Source organism: Centrocercus urophasianus, unplaced genomic scaffold (genome assembly GCF_019232065.1).
Source record: "Centrocercus urophasianus isolate 14NV4802_14NV808 unplaced genomic scaffold, USGS_Curo_1.0 seq_11, whole genome shotgun sequence".
Classification (NCBI taxonomy): domain Eukaryota; kingdom Metazoa; phylum Chordata; class Aves; order Galliformes; family Phasianidae; genus Centrocercus; species Centrocercus urophasianus.
The window spans coordinates 40,755,458-40,772,373 of record NW_024884253.1 but is presented as its reverse complement, the minus strand read 5'-3'; the positions used below and the strand labels follow the sequence as shown (position 1 = coordinate 40,772,373).

Here is a 16,916-nt window from a genome sequence, read left to right as displayed (position 1 = left end):
GGACACAACATCACACTACCACAGCCTACAGATATCAAGAGAGGAGAGTTGGTTAATATCTAAAACCCAACTTCTGCTTTTTTATTGCTTTTTTTTTTTAAATTTTAATAAATATTCTATCACTATATCACCGCATAACTGACTGACAGCATTTAAATATCATTATTCTACTATTCCAAACTTCCGAATGCAAAACAGTAAAGCAAAAGCATTGGGTCCCCCCAAAACGTTTTTATTCTTTATATTTTGCATCTTGCATTACTGCTGTTGACTTGGAATGTAATAGCTCTGCAGCTCATATTACTGTGCTGCAGAACAAAGCTGTATTATTAACCTTCTTACAGCTTTTTTGCTTTGGAAAAATTGACCTTTCAGTTGCCACAGGATTTTCTCCTGAAAGCAGTTTCTAACCTCCCAGTGAATTAATTTTAATTTTGATCCCTTATTCAACCTCTCCCTTTGTTTTCAGAACATCATAAACTGCCCTTCAGAGACTCCTGTTTTAAAAACAAATAATCAAACAAACAAAAATCTGTAACAATCTCTGCAAATTAGTCATGTATTAACAGCAATTTCTTGTTTCCAATTCAAATTAGGCACTCGCTAAGATAAATATATAAATTCATAAGCCAATAAATATAAACCAAAAATTATTCTCATATATTCTCAGAAATGTGCCCATCTTCACATTTTGCCTATGGAAAAAAAAAAATAATAAACAAAAAAGTATTTCAAACTGAAAACATATCCTACACATCCTGGACCATGAGAAACTTGTCAAACTCTCAGGATGATGACCATCAGGAATATGTACCACAGTATTGACTGTGATTTCACATCCCGGAACTCACTATTACAAATTATGTCACTTCTTTTCATCTTAATGTTTGTCTCTCTTTTGGCATCCACTATAATTCTAAAAAACTACAGTAAAATTATAGACAAACCACTACTATGCTTTGCAAATCAGTGTCTGGGAATATTAACTGACTTCCCACCATCCCTAATTTTAGTTCAACCGCACAGTAACAAACAGATGTAATGGGATATCATGATGGTTCTGAGCCTGCATTTTTCCTCTTCTACAACATACTAAAACAAGACTGTAAAAAGTGGTCAAAAACACAACTGAGAAGATCCGACTGACGTTCTCTGAGGCCTTTTTCTTGGAATAGCTATAAATACTGCTCTGCTGCTCTCAGTCTAAGAAAAATATTGCAGACCGCAAGGAGATAACATTCCAGAGCTGTGATGGCTACCAATCATATGAAAACTGCTTAAGTGAAGACACATTGACCACTGCATCTCTGACATCAAGAATCTAAATTTCTTTAGAACTTAACTGTTTTCCTTATGAAAAAATGGATAATTAGCCAGCCCTCAAATCAGCATTAATATAGAAAGTCTTGCTTCCTGGATTTTAGGGTCCTGATTATTTTTTGCTGCTGTGATATATTTTGTTAGACATCTGGATATAAAAATAATAAACTATCCCCACAGAAGCTACAGGATAACATGGAGCACTTCTGTGGAAAGGAATTGAAGATTTATAGATGTTGACTGAGAGACTTCAGAGGGCCATGGAGTATCTTCATATAATGTGATGTGTTGCAGACGTAAAGGAACTGAGAAAAACGCCTTAAAATCAGAAACAAAGATACTTACAAGACCAGCTTGGCAGCCACCAAGACACCCATTACTCACTGACAATAAACATCCATGGTATCTTGAAATATCATGATACCACACTGTACAAAAAGCCTAAAAGTTTTATGTTGTGCTTGCTTACTCCCTGGCATTAGGAATAAAATTTGGGGAAAAAGCAAGTTGAAAAAACAGGTTCACTAACCACGATAACATTTATACCCTTGTTCTCATGCAAAAGTCAAGAGTTTCATGGCTATAGTACTATGACACTACTCAGGAATACTACATAGATTAAAACAACCCATGTGTCTGTCAATGATTGCCATTCTCTGTTGACACTGAAGGGCTTGAATCATACAAGCAAAAAAAGCCTTCCCAGATTTCAAGCATCACAATTAACATATCTTCAGATTTCAGTGCAGAAAAGTGAATTCTGAAAGGAAAAATAACCTGCCACTATGGAATCTGTTCTTCCATACAGCCAGTCATCTTTCCTTTACATCTGTTGGTTGCTTTATTATCAGTGTATCTGTTATTAAAAGATTCTTCTAAATGAAGTAGAAAATTATTTGTTCTGGATTCTGCATTAAATTGACTCTTGTCATCTTCAAAACTTCATTCTTCTCACTTAGAAAATCCCTTCACTTTGACAAAATTAAGCATGTTTAACATGTCCTCTAGTTTTCATTTTGTTTAAATCATCAAATGACACAAACCAGAACTGGTGCTTGTGGCCACACAGGTTTGAAACTCTACGTGACAAGGCAAAAGCGCAACTATTTTTTGCAGAATTTGTTCTATGGTTTGAAAGACAATTTACTTTCTCCTGCTTGTCTGGAGTACCATGTAGTTAAGTTTCTTCCTAGTCTTTCAAAGCTCTCCTCAATAATCAGTCTCATTAGAATTCATTAAAATTTGTAATCAAGGTTCTGGTAGCCGGCACTGTTAATTATATGCTATTTGTTGTCATGTTTTGTTTCTTTAAACACCAAGATGAAAGGCATTTGTTTCTCTTAACATCTTCTACAGTGACGAATATCTTGTTTGACAAAGCACACAGGAAAAAACATGCTTTGGGTGTATCTTAGGTGATTCCTAACTACGGAATAGTTCTGAAAATGCCACTTCATTTCTAAAAGGTTTAAATTATTCTGGAACTGCAATTCCAGTAGGACTTTCAAAATTCTTAAAATCACTTTTATTTTTTCTACAAACTCTTACATGATTCAATAAAAAAAAGCTGGGTGACATTCTTGAGAATAATTTGATATGCATTTATCTCCTACACAGTAACGCTACTGAAGAAAAAAAAAATTGTTCTATGCGATCAGGATATGTACTTAAAATGAGTAATAAATATGACCAAAGAACAGAAATCACAGTATGTAGAAAAAAACCAGAAGAGGTAGAAAGAAAAGTGAATATCAAGGGCAAAGAATGGTAACCTTAAAAAGAGTAGATGATCCCAGCTAAAAATAGGTGATTTTAAGACTGCTGTCAGCATTTTACAGTATTAAGAATACAAACATAAAAAAGCTATAATATTAAGTGAGAATTTGGCAATCCACCCTGATCACTAATCTAGGACTGTCAACGAATATGAGTGACATTTGACATATTACATGCTAACAGACAAAGCTAATACATGCATGCTTATAATTTTCCTCTAGTTACATGTTTTCCCACAGGCATCAGATTTTCAGTCTAGGTTCAGATGATACCTACTTCCCATTATGATCTGTGAGTCAGAAGACAAATAGCAAACAGCTGCAAAGTATGTGCTTTTTTTTTCTTTGCTTTTTTAATTCTATTGTGTAGATGCCAGCTAATCACAGAAGGTAGCACTAAATGTCCTTAGAATCCGGGATTTTGAGAAATTCTATCAATAGTTACATCCAACTATTCATGCAAATACTTTAATCAAGTTTATCACATTTTATTTTATTTAAATTGATGGTTTATTCTACAGTTTAGCACAATTGCATTATTTTATAGTTCTGTTCAAACTTCTGATTCCCTGCCCTAACAAAAGTATCTCTCATCATCTTAAGTTCATTGCCTACTCTTGAGTTATTCTTCAAACAATACTAAACTACTACACAGTTTAGAACTATGTAATATAGTGTGTTCCGTGTTGTTTTTGGTTTTGGTTTTTTTTTTCCCCTATGGATATATATTAAAGCATGCCAAATTCAAAAGAGTAAGTACTGCAGTTCTGTTACAGTAAACACAACTATTCTCACAGTGTAATTATTTTCCTTGGTAATGAACTGACTGAAAATAACAAATACTCTTAACTTCAGTAGTGATACCTTTTTGCACAGCAGCAGGGAAGTGCTGAAGCCTCCAAAGTGACATACTATCAATTTCCATGCCAAGCTTTTTCCTTCGCTGTCTCTCCCGCTCCAAAGCTTTTTCTGCCTCCATACGATCAGCCTCCAATCGCTTAATTAGCTTAGTAACTTCCAGTAGCAAAGCTGCTATTTCCTGCTTCAAGGTTAACGTCTTGCTGTCTTTAAAAATACATTAAATATTTTTTTATGAAAGCTTAATCACAGGCTCTTTATTCCAGCTTCATTCTGAACACAAAGTTGTCCTGTCTGTGTGTATCACAGTAAGCACAATTAGTTACATTGCTCTTTAATAATACATTATCATTATTTCATATGATAGCTTAAACTTACACTCTGCAGTCATCCTCAACACAAAGGCAGCCTCCTCACATGTATCAAGGCAAGCAAAAATTGGCTGCAAACAAATCTTGCATGTTTCCTCCAGTTTATTTCCAAAAACACACTAATAGAGATGGTACACAATTTTCATTTTTGTCTTGTTGTTTGGATAAGTAGTTACCCCAAGTTCTTCATTATATCTTTGTTGTTGTTGTTTTTAAGAACACTTATTTTATGTTCCCCAGGAAGTATCAATGACTTCATTAAAGTTCTCAGAATTCTAAGAATATTCAGTGAAGTATCTCAACAATACACAACACTGGTTTTCATCATGATACAAATAGGTCATCAAAATTTTATTTTGTAAAAATCTGGCTATCAAAATTGTCCTAGCTTACTGCTTTTGGTAAAATATTTTTGAGGTCATCATCCTTAACCTGATCTACAAAAAAAAAAAAAAAAAAAAAATTGCATAAACTACAGAATTCAAAGCATTTCCATTTAAATTCTACAGTCAATGATCAGTAACTCCTCAAATTATTTTCATTAAAAGTTGTAAGCACTGAAAATAAGGGTAGCTACTTAAAATCTGGATTTTAGCTTTGCTGCCAACAAAAAGTGTATTATACAATTCACTGTAGACAGGATCAACTTGAGTTAGCAGTACTGAAAAGAATGCACTGTGAATTGCACACAGACTCTTGAATACTGAAAACAATTCAAAAACATTTAATTTGAACAAAGATGCCAACTGTAAGAAATATAACTTCATGTCAGGAGTGTATTTGTGAAAACCCTGCAACAGTGATGCAGCTACATGTGTTACTGAAATTAAACAAAACACAAAATAATTTGTTCTGCTGGCTTAAAGTACAGTATAAATCTACATAGAAAAACGTAAATTACCATCTTGCAAACAGGATGATTTCATGGTACTTAATATAACATTTAAAATCCATGTGTCTTTCAGCTTGACAAATGATACACCGATAGATTTCAAAGGATGCACACATCATTTACATAAGATCTATCAAGCAGCCAGCAAACATTATTAAATGCAAAGCATATATTAAATGAGGGCAAGTAACTATTTCCACTCAGACTGAGTACTGTACAGAGTACTATAAAGCATTTTACCTTCACGAGAAACATTAGCATCTTGAAAATCCAAACTAGTTGATAATGATAACCAGGTATCTTCATTAGATTCAACACTGACTTGTTCTGTTATCCTGTGGATAAAACCCACTGTCACTAAAAAATTTTAGACTGAATTTAAAGTGGCACTGTTACATAAATATTTCTTTTACTAAGTCAGAAGTGCCTTTCTTCAGTCTTGTATCTTAAATGCTGGATTATATAGAATTACTGTTAAAAAAAAAGAATGCAAGTCATTCAAAAGAATTTTTAATTGTGTAACTCCCATATAAATGATTTTCCTCATATTTATTTACAGAAATACAAAAAATAGACTCCTTAACATCTTGTACCTACACAGACCAACTCTGTTGTTACACCCAAGGATTTGCCAAAGAAACCGATGAGGATAAGTTGTTATTCTGCCCAAGTTCTGAAGTGAAAGGATCTATATACTGTACACTTTGCAGACTCTTCTCAGCAGCAGAAGCATCAAATTTCACCCTCAGACAGAGATGCATTGCCAGTGCAAGTCAGAAGTAGTTTCAGTTTTATCACCTTAAGGGATGTAATAATTTCAGGGTCAACAATGAAGAAAAGCAATTGAAGATTTTTTAGAAACACAATGGCTTCATCAGTTTCCAGCAGAGAACCTTTTGAAATCTTGGGAAATTCAAAAGCAGAAAAAGGGAGGTTTTTGTTAAAATAAGATTGGGATAAATCTAATCTGCAAGTGAGAAAGGGAAATAAACAATCCAAATAATTAAAGAACAGAAACAAACTAGAAGTCTCAGAAGACCTCAAGAGGCTCATTAGCCTACTGGAGTTGAGAACAAGGTGATGAAGGATAACCACCCCCCATATATGCCCACGTGTGCAGGTTAAAGAGTATATACAGGTCTGTCACATGCAGCGAAGACAAAATGAACTCTATGTGTGGGTATACCACACATCGATGCATAATGTGAAAGTCCAGAGTTGAAAGCAATCCACAAAAATGTACCACAAAAAAAAAAGAAAAAAAAGAGAACTGATGCCTCTGATTGTTACATCTAAGTTACTGGGAAGATTCCAGTAATGGAAAATAATAAGAAATTTGATAAGAAAAATGAGACTTGGTAATGGAAGAGATTTCAAATTAGATATAGAAGCAGAAGTTCAGTGAAGAGGAGTTGGGTAAATAAGAAACACAGAATGACTCAATAGGCATATGTGACACAAAAATACACACAGAAATATATGCTTTGTTGAGCAAAACAGCCAAGACAAGCTGAATGCATGAGATACATTCTCCTCTTCAAACTCTTCTTTTTAATCACTGTAATGAGACCGACATCATAAAGTGGCCCACATCACAAATAATTCAATTTAAAATTACACAGTCAGCTTTGTTTTGGGTATCTTATAACTCAAAACAACGAGAACTTAAAATGGGAATGCTGAGCCATATTTAAATATCTCAGATGAGGCGCAATGTCAGAAGTATCAATAACTGAACTGCACTTCACAGCAAAAGTTACCATTTAGGTGGGTCCTAAGATCCCCTTGAATCTTTGAATATTAAACACAGAATAGGGAAGACATAATAGTGCATGAATACTTTTGGTCTCCTGACATAAATAGTTCCTGCAGGCACTGTGAATGCTTATTTCAGCTGTGTTCTGCACAACAGTAGAACTTGGTAAACATTAAAGTTCACAGAGAAGGCATTATAGTCACGCTAATTTTTCATCAAAAGTTTACCTGACATAAAAACAAACAAGCAGTTTGTATGATTTTGTATGCATAATTCTTACCACAGCTTTTTCTCCTCCTTAAACACACGGTCATACTGCAAAATAAAAGACAAGTTTCATTCCACATCTCAGACGACACATAATTGTCTGTTACCTAATAAAAAGACTACTGAACTTTGTATTGTAAAAGGATATAATCAAAGTGCATACAGATCTGTGTTTCTTAATATCTTTAAATAATTACGAAGCTTTTGAATTCTGAAAACCTGTGTAAGAATCTCCAAATGGTTGGTAATGAAACCCATTCTTTGTACACACATGTTAAATATTACTCAGTTTTGTAAAGCTTTTTAAAATGCTTTTACATTGTTAATTATATTGCCACTCTTAATCTCTGTAATTAAATCTCAAAACTATTGGACAGTTTCTGCCTGAGCATTCTATGCTTTTCCTTCACTAGACTTCTGTCCAGAACAGTAAATTAAAAGCTGCCAGGCAAATTTTTTGGGCCCAGAAACTTTATCAACTGCATCATAAGATTGTAACAAAAACTTATTGCTACAATTGCCACATACCCAAATCACTCCCAATTTCTAAACAGTTCAGGAATTGGAAAGAATGATAAAGCAGTTCCCAAAGCCCTGCACATACTGTCTCTCTTGTTTTTCAGGGTAAGAATATAACAATATACATATGAGGTTTTCCATGTCAACTGGACACATTACTGATTATATTTAATCAAATATCAGAGCCCAGGGGCTTTGCAGCCAGTGAGAAGATATAACCCTGGTAAGGTCATCTGGCCTCCCCTTCTTCGTCAGGCTCTCCTCCCTGCTGCTCAACCACACTGTGCATCTCACCTCAGCATTATGGAGAGGCCTATCCACCTTCCAGACACTCATTATATTTGATTAATTGGTTTCAATTCTAATTATATTGTATTACAGTGTGTTATCCTGCATTCTGATATCATATTTAGTAGTTAGTTTGTTTCTCCTCAGATCATTGCCACTGTTTTTAATTATTTTGGGGTCCCCTGTTTCCCTTTTCTGGAGACGTTGATTTTGTGAAATCCCTCCACCCCGCTGGTCACAGAATTGGGCTGAACCAGCCCACAAACAATTGACATACACAAAATTAGAAGTGGAAAATACACAAGAGACAGCATATACATTAAAATGAATGAACATCTGGACAGATCAGTGTTTCCTCATTTAATTCATGCACAGTAATAACAAAATTATCACACAAATAACTTCACTATTCTCACTTTATTTTAACTCAAAGTGAATGAGGCAATACAAAATTCCCTATCTACATCTATATTGTATATCAAGATATTCTTATAGCTTATCCAATTTGGATTCCTCCAGTACCTATTCTGTAGTTGCAGAAATCTCACTGCAAAGCATTTAATAAAGTAGAAGACTAAAGTGTGATAGTCTTTCTGATGTACCTCAGTGATTACAACACAGTCAATACTGGAGCTAAATTATTTAAATATAACTTGTTTGCAACAGTAGCAATCAGATCTTACTGCAGTGTAGACATACACAAAATTTATTAAAAATTTGGAAAACACTCCACTGTGAATTATTTAAATAAAACTGATCATGTTCTCAAGGAAGTTAATAGGAAAATTTTACTGTACTTCAAAAGACAATGTATTGCACTCTTTCTTCATCTAGCTACCCATTTTCAGCTTCCCTTTACTCTTGTTTCTATTCACAAAATCTATTTAGGCTATGAAAACATCATACATTGCTAGAAAAAGGACCATTATATTTTCAAATTCATGGCTCTCAATAAGAGAGAAGATTTAATCAAGGAATTGTTAAGTACTCTCTAGGAAAAAAACAGTGCTTGCTATAAAGGAGAGAAAATCACCATAGTAATCTTATTTTAAAATACATTTGATATAAAAAGAGCTCAGCCATTTTCAACCATAACTGTACCTGTTGAAAGTATTTCCCCATCTTTACTTCCAAGTCTTGAATGTGATGAATGGCTTTATTAATACATGGTAATGGAGTATTTACAAACGCACAGCTCCGCTGCCTTGTGGTGGTCCATTCATCTGCAGAAACAATGAGAATACAGAATGTTGCCGAGCTTTACCTGAAGGCTGATACCAGATAGTCTGATACTTGAATTTGTCCCTTAATTTGAAACCTGACAAACCTTAGTCTTGGCTAAGAGAATGCAATCGCTGCATCTATTGCCATGCACACATTACACAGAAAAGGTCATTCCTTTTCAATATGAGAAGAGAGGGACAAATGAGTGCATGAAAAAATATGATGGAATAACATCAGAGAGACAAAACATGATAGAAGGGGTAAGGTCAGAATATCAGTTTTCTATAATTAATTTTATAAAATTAATCCCAAATTAATCGAGTTTGATGACTTTAGGCTAGTCCTCAGTGAAGATTTTGTCCAAAGAGTAAGAATAATATCAAAACCCCAAAAAGCAAGGCTGGTAGCTACTGAAGAGAAGCCTAGAGCCAAACAGAAGAGGTCTTACAGCTCGAAGAGGCAAGCTTAGCCAACTCCTGTGCATATGATACTTAGTGCCAATCAGCATTGGCTTCAATCATATGAAGGAACGAAGTTCCAGAAGGCCAGTTCTGGAGTTGGGGCATTCAAGCTACATGGCACGTAACTGTTCCATAAGAACATTCAGGTTTCACGGCTACATTTTCTTTCAAGTGTGCTTGCCTTATAATGACATAGATAAATTACACTCTGTCACACTACTGAATGTTATCTATTCAACTGATACATAGAAGGGGAGTCTGACAGCAGGGATCACTAATGAAAGTCATCATGAATCACCACGAGACAATGAAATCTAGCAGAGGAGCAATTAAAAAGTGTGATCAGTTGTCCTACAAACATGGAACATTAGCCTAATTATGTTCAGGGCAACACAGTGCTCTAATGTGTGTTAGATATTTACAAAAAATAACAATAATATTTATAGAGATTACTCAGTAGAATAGATATATTAGCAGGCAACCTTCATACAGTTTGTAGGTGGCTGTGTTGTTTATTTATTTATATATTTTTTTTTAGAATAATCTCTCAGTGTCTTAACTAAAATAGTAAGACTAGAAGATCAGAAGGCTCTGGGTTACATACACTTACTTTATGGTAAACAGCTTTATTGGAAAGCAAAAGACAGTTTGCAAAATTTTGCTGGAAAAACAGAACCCACTAAAATGGGCTCACAGGATCTGTCAGAGGGGAGTTCTTTACTATGAGAGTGGTGAGGTGCTGGAACAGCTGACCAGAGAGGTTGTGGATGCCCCATCCCTGGAGGTGTTCAAGGCCAGGTTGGATGGGGCCCTGGGCAGCCTGGTCTGGTATTAAATGGGGAGGTTGGTAGCCCTGCATGTGGCAGGGGGTTTGGAGATTCATGATCCTTGGCTATTCTGTGATCTTCCTCAGCCTCTTTCCAGAGCAACCTTTTTAGGATGCCTATGCTGCACCATCTGGACTAAGTGTATACAGATTTTGGATCTTTCTGTGCTTACAGAAGTTCACATTTCCAGACTAATATTACTTCAATTTCACTTAGCTTTTTCTGCTGCTATTTTTTTTTTATCAGTTTACCAAATGAATATTAATTTTGTTGTAAAAATTATTTAATGTTCTTGCCTCAATATACCTAAGAATACTTCCATTAAAAAAAAAAAAATCAGAAACACCTGAATGGCATTAAGAAAATAAGATTAATCTCTTACTTCCTTGATTTTCATTGGCAAAAGCAAACAATGTCACAAGTCTTCTAAGACGTTTGTAAAAGCAAGTTATATATAGAACTCAGCAAGAAAATGGAATCGTTCACTAGATTTTTCTTAAAATCTAAAAAAAGTGTAAATGCCATGTGAAATACAGCTAATAATGTTTTCTCTAGATGGAAAAACTGAACTGTGATTAGATGATTGAGTGACACCACTAAGTAAATGACTGACATTCAAAGTATACAAATGCATAATTGCTATGAAGAATTTTGAGTAGCATAACAGATAAAAACCACAAAAGAGAACTAGCACTGCACACTATTAAAATAAAAATTGAAAATAATGTGTTAAATTTAAGCCTTTCATTAAGCTATTTGAAAACCATATAGTAGAAGATACACTGACATACCTTGAGGTGGTTCATCAGTGTCCTTAGAAGAGTAGGAAAACAATTGCGTTTCAAGCATTATTGTGCAGTATTTTGCAGCCTAATGATTAGAAAAAACATTATATGTAGGTTACTCTGACAATAATTCCTTCTATTTATATCCTACAGATACAAAGAGCACAATAACACTATTTGACAGAGCAAATTCTCAGCTAGAAAACACTGTTTTTCAATACAGTCATCATCATTAGCTCTGCATGTTCACCAGAGGTGAACAAAAGCCTGAATGCCACACTCATAAACATCTACACAAGTGGAGATGACCGACTATCAATGTCACCACTGCTGAAAGACACCACCCACTGCCTCACTGTGCTCAGATCCACTGGCTGGTCTCCATAAACGTTCAGCAAGCATTGATGAATGGCTGCCATTTTTTCTTCATGGAGGAATTTAATGACACACCTTTGCTTCCCACACACCTCCAGGTCAGCTGCCATTTTGTCAGATTGTTCCTCTGTTGCCATACGTCATATAGTGACAAAAAACAACGGAGAATTGGTGGGAAGCTTCAACCTCTACTGCCATACCTTCAACATCCACCTCTGACATTGTGTGCCAACATCATAAAATAGAAGGCATTACTTTTGGAGCATCCCTCATATTAACCTCTTTCTTATTCTTGCGAGGTCAAAGAGATCTGACAGTGGTAGGAACAATCTCTGCTCAAGCAAAAAACTAATTCAATTCAATTATTAGAAATGAGCATCTGAAATTCCATTACCAGAAGAATCATTCAAATATGTTTTAAAGATGATTCCTACCAAAGCTCATGCTACTAAGCATGTTAGTTATTTGATCCATCCCTTTACTCATAATTAAAATATCATGTACAATAGCATAATATTTTTTTGCAAAGATTACTAAAGCTTAAACCTAGCATTTTCCATTCTGTTGTATATGTCTAAATGAAATACAGTAAATATTGGTTACCATAGTAACCACAGAAGGGAAGAAATTTAGTTTTGGCATAATTGCTGCATATGTTCATACAAATCACATCTCCCTTTCTGAGCATTAGAAATGTTGACACTTCTGAACTCCATTTTTAAAAAATAGGGTAATGAAGAAACAAAAAATGAGATCAAGTATTAACAGACATAATGCAAAATATTCTTGTTTAATTCATTCTCCTTTCTTTTACACTTAGAATTTACTATTTCACATTCTATTAAAACACGCAGTTAATTACTGCTTATCTTTCACTTAGTGATAATCAAGTCATTTCTATTAACATTAAAATCAAAATACTATTTTATAATAAAAAATACATTAATAATCAAACATTCAGAAATTGAATTTCAAGAAATTCAATTCTAAAGAAATTTCAGAAAAAAAAAAAACAGCCTGTGACAAACTTATTCCCTTTCCAATTGCAATGAGGTTCACATTGAACAAGAATACCTGTATCTTTACTTCCACGAAATAGTAGCAAAGGAAGGACTATTCTAGACATGCTGGCAGTCAGTCTTACAACAGCATCATTTTCTCAACAGCATTATAACATACATCCAGCAGGGAGAAATTAAGTCAATTCAACCAATCTCTGATTTAGCTACAAACTCCTCTATGCTTCTTTATCAGCTGACAGAATGAATCAGAAGCATCTTAAAAGAAAAACATAAACCAACAAACAAACAACCAACAAAGCCAAACAACACAAAAATACCAACAATACCAACAAACCAACAACAACCCTGTGGTTGTGTGAAAGGTAGGACCATTGGACTTGCATGCTTTTACTTCAAAACTACACCTATTCCATTATTTTCCTTTTCAAGCTTTGTCTGCTCTGTATCTTAGCTCTGAGTTAGCTGTTTCAGAATCACCTTACATTGTTCATTACCATCAATACCTTTCGTTTCAATATTCAGGAATACAAACACCAGAATTTCAGAAAGAGTTTAGTAATGCAAAACAGAAGAACAAATAATTAAAAAAAAGAATATATATAGACTTAATCTCAACTTTAATTCTCGGAAACCTAAAGCTTTTTCTTAAGGTGCTGAGCATGGCACAAGATTCCATCATTGTCAGCACTGAAAAAAACAACAACAACAAGAAAAAAAACAGAGATGCAAAGTCCAAAACTTTCTTTAGCACACAGTATTCTAACTTCAAGTATCAGCAACATCACTGTTGGCTTACCTGGCTTCCCCAGACCTTCTGGTATCTACTCTGCACATGTACAGAGATTAATGGGTCAAATCCTTAATGAATTTGTGGAAGTGATCCAGCCAAATTTTGAAGGATAACAGGCTTTCATAAAAAAGAGAAGATAAAAAGAGGATTAGTCTGAAATTACGTATGAATGAAAGACCACTTAAGTGTTTAAAAATGGTTATTTTTTTAACACTTGATGGGCTCTCTGTTACTGCAGAGCAGAGAAAAGCTGCTAAAAACATTTTACAGCCCAAAAAAGGCAGCAGTTCCCAAAACCATTAGAATCAATAAAGTCTGATTTTACAAAGATCCCCCAAATGAAACCCAATTCTTCCTGGTTCTTCCAAAGAACCTGACCAACACAGCTTCCTTAGCTATTCCCTCCAGTCATGTGCATGCGATACAACAGGTTTGGAGCTTACAAATGTTGTCTGGCTAACCAGAAAGACAGCAGACTAGCCAGCTGACCGCTACCCTGCAGAATAAGAGTTAATTTATAGCTTCTTTCTTATACGGGAGGAAATAATCGGAGTCTTTCCTCCCCCTACTCAGCTGCCAGTTTTCATGAAAGTTGGAGGAACTCAACATCCTTGGGACTTTAACCTATCAAATCTGGTTGAAATTTCATAGACTCACAGAAACATTAAGGTCAAAAAAGATCTCTAAGATCTCCTAGTCCCCACCAGCCCATCCCCACCATGCCCAATAACCAAGGCCCTCAGTGCCACATTCACATATTTTTAAACACCTCCAGGGACGGTGAGTCCTCCGTTCCCTGGGCAGCCTGTTCCAATTCCACTCTTTCTGAGAATTTTTCCTAATATACAACCTGAATCTCATCAGCACAATTTGAGGCCATTTCTTCTCATTCTATCACTAATTATGTAGGAAGAAAATGCCAATCTCCTCTCTACAACCTCCTTTCAGGTGTATGCAATAATCAGATATTATGTTTGAAAAGCTTCTGGAGGACAAGCACTGACACACAATGTACAGCAACAGCATACTTGTTTCCTTAGATAAACCAAAACCAGCTCCTTAAGTGGAAGCTACCTAAAGTGATTGTAGTCATTTCTTTTATAATCTTTCCATCAAAGATGGAAAATCCTTTTTTTTTTTTTTAGAAAGATCTTAAATTTCACAATCTTAGGTAGAGGGCAAAGAGACAACATTCTTCACATGCCAAGATAAAAAAAGACCAAAAAAAAAAAAAAAAAAAAAAAAAAAAAAAAGACAAAAAGAGACCAAAAAGAGACAAGCATGAGCATGCTGGCAATGCTGAAGCATAGTGGGTGAGAGGGAATTCACAGGTATGAAGGGCATTTGCAAGGCAAAGCTGAAAAACTTATTATGAAGTATGGAAAGGTAATTATTGAAAAGTTCAGAACATAACGAAGAATAAATGACAAATCTAAAGGGAAAAGAAAAAGAGGATAGATGAGACACAGAACTAAAACTGGAATGAGACAACATAAGGACAAAATGACAGAGGATCTGTAAATTGAAAAAAGGAAATTGTGCATTTAATTAAGCACTTACAAAATCCCACAACAAACAGAAGGGGGTAAAACTTAAGTAGAAACTTCTTTTATTTTTTGGAGCATAGTAGAATGTGAAGACAGATTTCATTTGCAAAATAATACCTCAATTAACCGAAAGATCCAGGGCAGTTTCAACTAAATCCAAACCATTTCTAACAAATGTTGTTGAACCTGCTTTAAAATCTCATATTGACAGTTCTTATAAAGAATCTCTGCAAAGTTAAACCAAACTCAACTATTTTCACCATTAGTCAGCTTTGCTAAAGTATAATGCAATCTTGCCTTATCTCTACGGACACAGAAAATGATTCCTTTCATCTTGTAAACAATTTATTTAACATTTGAGAAGCTTTCTCTTCCCTGTTATATGCTAAATAGATAAAATTCTTCTAACCCCTCTACCTTTATATTTTTATTGCTTTTCTGCTGCTTTCTTCCACATGTTTTTCAGCTGGTCCAGGTCCTTCCACATGTGTCCTGAAGAGGATGTGGCTTTCCAGCTGATGCCTCAGTGCTAAGAAGAAGTATTACACAATGCTTTTGGTTTCATATCCTGGAGTAACCCTCGGTTCTGTCACAACAACAGGATACTGGTTTTTGTGTTTCACACTATAAGCTACGGATCTTCTACTACCTTACCTAGAATTTTCTTCTACTAAATATAAATAATGCGCACAGAACATAGAACTTCATACTTGTTTTCACTTATTTACACCCTATTCTCTGACTTCTCCAGTCCATCTCAAATTGCAAATGATCCTGAACACTGAACAGTTCTTGCACCTCTTCTCAGCAAGGCACTGTGTCCCAGTGGGAGCATGTGGCAAGCCCCTGCGGTGCAGCTTCTCAGATCGCCTCCATTGTTCCCCAGTGCCATCAGTAACATACGGTGTGTTCCTAGCAGGACAATGCCATACTGTTTTAAAAAATAAATCTTTAAAATTAAAAAAAAAAAAAAAAAAAAGAAGAAGAAATAAGCATTTAAAATGATGCATCCATCTTGATTTGATTTTCCATCAAGTTGTATGTACTTTATTCTTTAATGTTTAGGAGGAACTTGCAGCTAAGTGGTAATTTTAGCTACTATGTATATTATATAAGTAGTTTAGTCAGAAAGATTAGGAAAAAATGTGTTGAAAATTTGGCAGGCTCACACAGTCTATTTAAAATTTAAGAAAAACGAACATAACACACTGCTAAAAGACATGAAATTGCATCTGTGCATTTTCTAGCATAAAGAGATCTTGCCAAGCTCCAGACCAAGTGCTGAGTAACCATAAAAACATTCCTTTGTTCAGATGGAGCAAGATGTGTTTCGTGGCACAGCTCAGATCTGAGAAGCTAATTAATTCTTGATGCTGCCTTGTTTAAAAAATAAAATTAATAGAAAATCTTGTTAAAAACAAAATAGAACATTATTTTTAATTATACATTTTCAGGCGGCTGTTTTATAAACATTCAAAAGGAAAGGCTAACATACACATTTCAACAGAGCTACATTAAGAGCACATTTCTGTTCTGGTTCCTTAGAAGATGACAGATCCCTCAGTCAAAGTTTTACACGACAAAAAAAAAAGAGAAGACTGATACCTAAGGAATCAACAGTACCCCAAAGCTGAATGGAAGTGCTGTTTTCTCAAGCTCATGCTTCCTTATTATCTACCTTCCAGAGTGACACATCCTGAATCGTAAATCTTTTTACCCATGAAATGTGACCGTTAACTTTACTCATTGCTTGTGCTCTACGATTCAGTAATTAAACTTAAATTTTCAGACAAAGCTAAAAATACAGAGTAAAATGAATTAAATATTAAAAAAAAATTA

At 34.8% G+C, this 16,916-nt stretch overlaps 1 protein-coding gene across 1 annotated transcript in view; it reads right to left on the bottom strand.

The window, feature by feature from the left end:
* CCDC178 (coiled-coil domain containing 178) overlaps positions 1-16,916 on the bottom strand; it is a 182,148-nt gene that overhangs the window by 141,583 nt on the left and 23,649 nt on the right. Inside the window, exons 2-7 of the mRNA XM_042839033.1 lie at positions 13,537-13,598; positions 11,350-11,428; positions 9,148-9,269; positions 7,253-7,287; positions 5,457-5,551; positions 3,957-4,160 (exon numbers count right to left, since the gene is read on the bottom strand). Coding sequence (XP_042694967.1) covers positions 3,957-4,160; positions 5,457-5,551; positions 7,253-7,287; positions 9,148-9,269; positions 11,350-11,428; positions 13,537-13,598 — 597 coding nt within the window. The remainder of the gene's footprint in view (positions 1-3,956; positions 4,161-5,456; positions 5,552-7,252; positions 7,288-9,147; positions 9,270-11,349; positions 11,429-13,536; positions 13,599-16,916) is intronic.